The sequence below is a fragment of the Salvia splendens genome, chromosome 7, assembly GCF_004379255.2.
Source record: "Salvia splendens isolate huo1 chromosome 7, SspV2, whole genome shotgun sequence".
In the NCBI taxonomy this organism is placed as follows: Eukaryota; Viridiplantae; Streptophyta; class Magnoliopsida; order Lamiales; family Lamiaceae; genus Salvia; species Salvia splendens.
In genome coordinates, this window is record NC_056038.1 from 10154291 (window position 1) to 10159527 (window position 5237).

Here is a 5237-nt window from a genome sequence, read left to right on the forward strand (position 1 = left end):
CATATAGTAGTCGGTAAAAAAAAAGTGTTGCTTGTTATAGGTGAAATCGCAGTAAATAAGTAGAGTACATATTTGCACTTACCTTTTACTTCTACTATATGTATTGGTCAGAAAAAGGGTTGAAATGCAGAAATAATTACCAAGTTTAACCTTTATACTGTGTGATGTGATTTGATGTTATAGTATATGCACGTATGCGGCTAAGAAGATAGATGACAGCCCCAAAATTTAGAGTTGGTAAAACATATCTTTCTATCCAATATTTTGCCATGTTACTATGTGAATGGATTTGTATGTTGATTTACTGACCAGACTTACAAATTTCAAATCTAGGATCCAAAGGCATCATCTTGTTAATAATTTAGGTCTCTTCTTGCTTTGTGAACTGTGCCCATACCCCTCCTTTCCCCTCCCCTACCCCACTTTCCACTAATTCCTTTGTGAAAGTGAAGCAAGAGAAGAAACTTAGCTGCCATCCCAATGTGTCCTAATCATGATTTTCTTGAAATACAAATACAAATACAAATTGAAATGATCAATCAGATGTCACTCGATGTTTATATACAACCTCCTCCTTATTGCCTTATATCTGTAGTTTAACCAGTCTCTCCTTTCCCACTCTCAGCAACTTCTACAATTACAATTCATCTCCTCCCCATCCAAAAATTAATTAAACCTTAGCTTCTTTCTTTCTTTCTTTCTTTCTTTCTTTCTTTCCCCAACTCCCCCAATTTATTAATTTCTTCTCCCATCCATGGTGAGTCGATCTCTGCATTTTGCTTCTTCACACACTACTCGCATTCATCGCTAATTCAATTTATATTTTTGATCGAATTAGGGGGACGACGCGGAGGCCGGGGGGAGCAATCGAAGCCAAGGCAAAGGCGGATTCAAAGCCACCTCATTCATCTATGGTGCGTAGCTCAAATTCTCTGAATCTCAATCTCACTCTCACTCGCCTGTATGATTAATGATGTTTGATTGGTAGCATTGGCGGCATTGGAGAATATGGGGGTGGTGGCGAACATGGTGAGCTTGGTGCTCTACTTTTCATACAAGATGCATTTCGATCTGGCCACGTCAGCAAACACTCTCACTAATCTAATGGGATCGACCTACTTGCTCTCCATCGTCGGCGGCTTCATCTCCGACACCTACCTCAACCGCTTCCTCACTTGCGTCATTTTCGGCACGCTTGAAGTCCTGGTACTACTACTACTATGCTTCTTTTTTTTAAAAAAACAAATTGTTTATTTTGAAGTACTAGTAGTGTATAACTAGGTGGTGGGAACCAAGAGTTAAAGATGATGGTAGGACAACTCTATTTGTTTTAAGAAACTATACATGTTACCCAATTAGAGCAGAGGAGACTAAGGGGATAGATATTTAGAAATTTTTCATTTAATAAGATTTTATCTGGCGCCTTTGGCAGGGGAGCTACTCTTTATGTCATATTTTTATTATTAAATAATCATGTCTGGTTTCATATTCACAAACTTTTGAAGATGTGTGCTGGCGGTGATTCAATTAAAAAAAATAAGCTACTATAATTGAGGATTTCGTGTGGCCTCCTCCTTTTTTCTAGTCTAGTGGGTAGCATGTGCATGTGCATGTGGGTGAAAAAGCTGAGGGAAAAAAGGAACATTATTGCATTCCCTTTTCGCAATGCTCTCTCATCTATGAACATCAACGCTTCCGTACGCATACACAGGATTAGAGAAAAAACTAAATCATTAAAATTTAAATATTCTTAGTAGATAATTATGACCCTGAGAAAGGAAATATGAAAAAGACTGTTTATTTTTAGGGATCAAATACAAATATAACAGTACATTAATTATGAATGTATATAAGTCACATAGGGAGTGACTAAATTTGTGGAATTTATGATGGGATTGAAGTGATCAAGTACAAATTTGGTTATCTAACATCATTTGTAAATACTTGTTATTTTACCCCATCTAGTAAGATTAGCTTGTTCCATTTTTTATAGTATTAAAATCTTACTCCTCTAATAAGAGGGAAAGAACAAGTACTACTAATTTTTTTTATAACTTATTTGCTAGATAATAGAGAGTAGTACCATAAATTAAAGATTCTTATTGATTGAAATGAATGCAGCATGAAGTGAGATATTTGAAAATAGACATAATTATGTGATCCATCCATCACCTAATAATAAATCGAGTCGTGGAATGTTTTTTTTCCTTTGACATGACGCGACAACCACTACATGGGTTTGGCTTTGATAATTAAAGGAGTGATGCAATTATTGTTTTTATGTTTAGGCTCTATCGATGATGACAATTCAAGCCCACAGTGACAGTTTGCTGCCCAAGCCTTGCTCCAAGTCCAGTTGCGTCCAAGGTGGCGCCGCCATCTACTTCTACGCCACGCTGTGCCTCCTCGCCCTCGGCGTCGGCGGCGTCAAGGGCGCCCTCCCGGCCCTCGGCGCCGACCAGTTTGACTCCAAAAATCCCAAAGAAGCCAAGTCGCTGGCGAGCTACTTCAACTGGCTCTTGCTCAGCTCCGTCGCCGGCTCCTCCATCGGCGTTACTTTCGTCGTTTACGTCTCCACCAATAAGAACAATCAGAACTGGTGGAAGGGCTTTCTCATCACCGCCGTCGCTGCATTCCTCGGCTACGTCTTCCTCCTCATCGGAAAACCGTTTTACCGCCTTCATGTCCCCAAGGATAGCCCTCTCATGAGACTCACACAGGTATTTATCACTGCACTTCTACTTTCTTCATTTTCCTGTATTTATCAGTTGAGTCGTATTCTTTTCTGGGCAGTCCCTTTATAATGAAGTCATTTCACTCTTTCTATCAGGTTATAGTCGTGGCAGTAAAAAATGGGCGATTATCTCTTCCAGATAGTCCAAATGAGTTATACGAGATCAACGAAAAGGATTCAGAAACAACAGCACCGAAAATAGCACATACCAACGAATTCAGGTAACTGTGACCTTTGGCCTCAGTAATTAACCACTAGGCTGACACACGCACACTAACAGGTGTCTTTCATTGAAAGCAGGTGGTTAGACAAAGCTGCAATCCCGGCTGCAAACACAGAGCCATCAGCGTGGAAAGTGTGCACGGTGACGCAGGTGGAAGAAGTGAAGATCATAGCAAGAATGTTGCCGATAATAGGAAGCACCATAATCCTGAACACATGCATGGCTCAGCTGCAGACCTTCTCGGTGCAGCAAGGCTACCGCATGGACGCCCATCTCGGCTCCTTCCAAGTCCCCGCAGCGTCCATCCCCATCATCCCCCTCCTCTTCATGATCATCCTCATCCCCATCTACGACCGCCTCTTCGTCCCCTTCGCCCGCACTCTCACCAACCACCCCTCCGGCATCACCCAGCTCCAGCGTGTAGGTGTCGGCCTCGTCCTCTCCGCCGTGTCCATGGCCATCGCCGCATTAGTCGAAGTCAAGAGGAAAAATCAGTCATTAAAAAACCCGATGCAGCCGATCAGCCTCTTCTGGCTGGCCTTCCAGTACGGGATATTTGGCATCGCCGACATGTTCACGCTCGTTGGCTCGCTCGAGTTCTTCTACAAGGAGGCACCCACCGGGATGAGGTCGCTCTCCACTTCCTTCGCTTGGATATCGCAGTCGTTTGGCTATTTTTTAAGTAGCGTGTTCGTGGACACGATCAACTCGGTGACGAGGCGGGTGGCGCGGAGCCGGCAGGGGTGGCTGCAAGGGCAGGATTTGGATAGGAACAATTTGCAACTCTTGTATTGGTTTCTGGCTATTTTGAGCGCTCTCAACTTCTTTAACTATTTGTTTTGGGCGGTGCGGTACACATACAAGACGGACGATGAGAATACGGAGCAGCACGACGGCGGGGGCGTGCCGTTTCTAAAGGCGGGTGAGCAGGCGTCTAAGGCGCTGGAGGAGCCTAATGGGAAATGGTGATATGGAATTTAGCAGCATGGTTTGAAGATTTATATTTATATATATGTGTATTTATTATTTATAGTGGTGTTGGCCCTTTCAATGTTGTATTGTGTGTGGTTTTTTTGTCGTTTTTTGGTGATGATTCTCGAGTATATATTCTTGGGTTTCAAGCATATAAATATACTGTAGAAAGGCTTGCAAGGGGATGAATGAAGATATTTCACGATTAATATAAATGAAATTATATTGATTGTGTTTTGAATTTGTAGTTTAATTTTGTAAAGGGGATGTACAAGTTGAGTTGCATCTGTAAACTAAACGATGTTTTATCATGCATCTTTCAGAAAAAGGCGGCACTTAATTAAAGACAAATTACCATTTTATATGTATTTAATAAAATGTGAGTTATATTAATGCAATACTAAATTTATTTACCAAAAATAATAAAGTTAAATTACACATTTAATAACAAATCTCTCAATATGATAATATGTGATATTTAACGAAATGCGAAGAGAATATTAATTATGCGTATAAGCTACATATTACTCCCTCCGCCATTAGGAGTCACATTTCTTGGTGGCACGGGTTTTAAGAAACGTTAAAGAAAAGTTGGTGGAAAAAAGTTAATGGAATAGGGGCCTCACTTATTTTAAATGAAACGTGGGTGAAATGAGTTAGTGGAAGATGAGACTTTATTACCATTTATGGTAAAAGTGAATCGAGACTTCTATTCGTGGACGGACTAAAATGGAAAAACGGAACTCCTATTTGCGGAAGGAGGGAGGTATGATTTTCAAAGGGATATAAATGATTAATGGGCAACTCTTACATGCTAAGAAATCCCAAAACAAGTGTGCGAATACTATTTTTTTTCTTTTGAAGATATTAAGTTGATTTCACAGCATTTAACTGGTTTTAACATGAATTAAGAACTTGGTGCTGTCGACCTAAACACATGCAAACTCTACATTGGACCCATTTCATCGATCACAATGTATTCTTCGTCAACCTAAAGTTTACTCTAGCACCCCCAAAAATAAGTATGGGCCCTTGATGCTTTAATAGGTCAAACATGACGAATTCTAATAGACTTCGTTTGAATAATATTATACCATGTGGCCCAAATATAATTTATTGGAACAAAAATTGAACCGCTAATATTAGATTGTACTGATGGCATATAGTATAATCGTATTTATATTGTTTTTATTGCATGGGTATGATGTTTAGGTCAATGTACATAATGACCTAAACTCAATATATCTAATGTCGAGAAAATATAATATTCCCTTTCGTCCAGGAAAAATAGGGCACATCTGTCATTTT

The 5237-nt window shown here is 40.1% G+C and overlaps 1 protein-coding gene across 1 annotated transcript; it reads left to right on the top strand.

Moving 5' to 3' along the window:
• Positions 1-551: 551 nt before the first annotated feature.
• Positions 552-4170, top strand: LOC121742103 (protein NRT1/ PTR FAMILY 4.5-like). The gene is made up of 6 exons (XM_042135142.1): positions 552-757; positions 839-914; positions 989-1206; positions 2289-2720; positions 2831-2955; positions 3035-4170. The coding sequence occupies exons 1-6, from the start codon at positions 755-757 to the stop codon at positions 3924-3926; spliced, it is 1746 nt and encodes a 581-aa protein (XP_041991076.1). The 5' UTR covers positions 552-754; the 3' UTR covers positions 3927-4170.
• The last annotated feature ends 1067 nt before the right edge of the window (positions 4171-5237 follow it).

Coding starts and splice junctions, on each gene's coding strand:
- LOC121742103 (XM_042135142.1), top strand. Junction 915..988: donor AGCCACCTCATTCATCTATG/GTGCGTAGCTCA, acceptor TTTGATTGGTAG/CATTGGCGGCATTGGAGAAT. Junction 2,956..3,034: donor GCACATACCAACGAATTCAG/GTAACTGTGACC, acceptor CATTGAAAGCAG/GTGGTTAGACAAAGCTGCAA.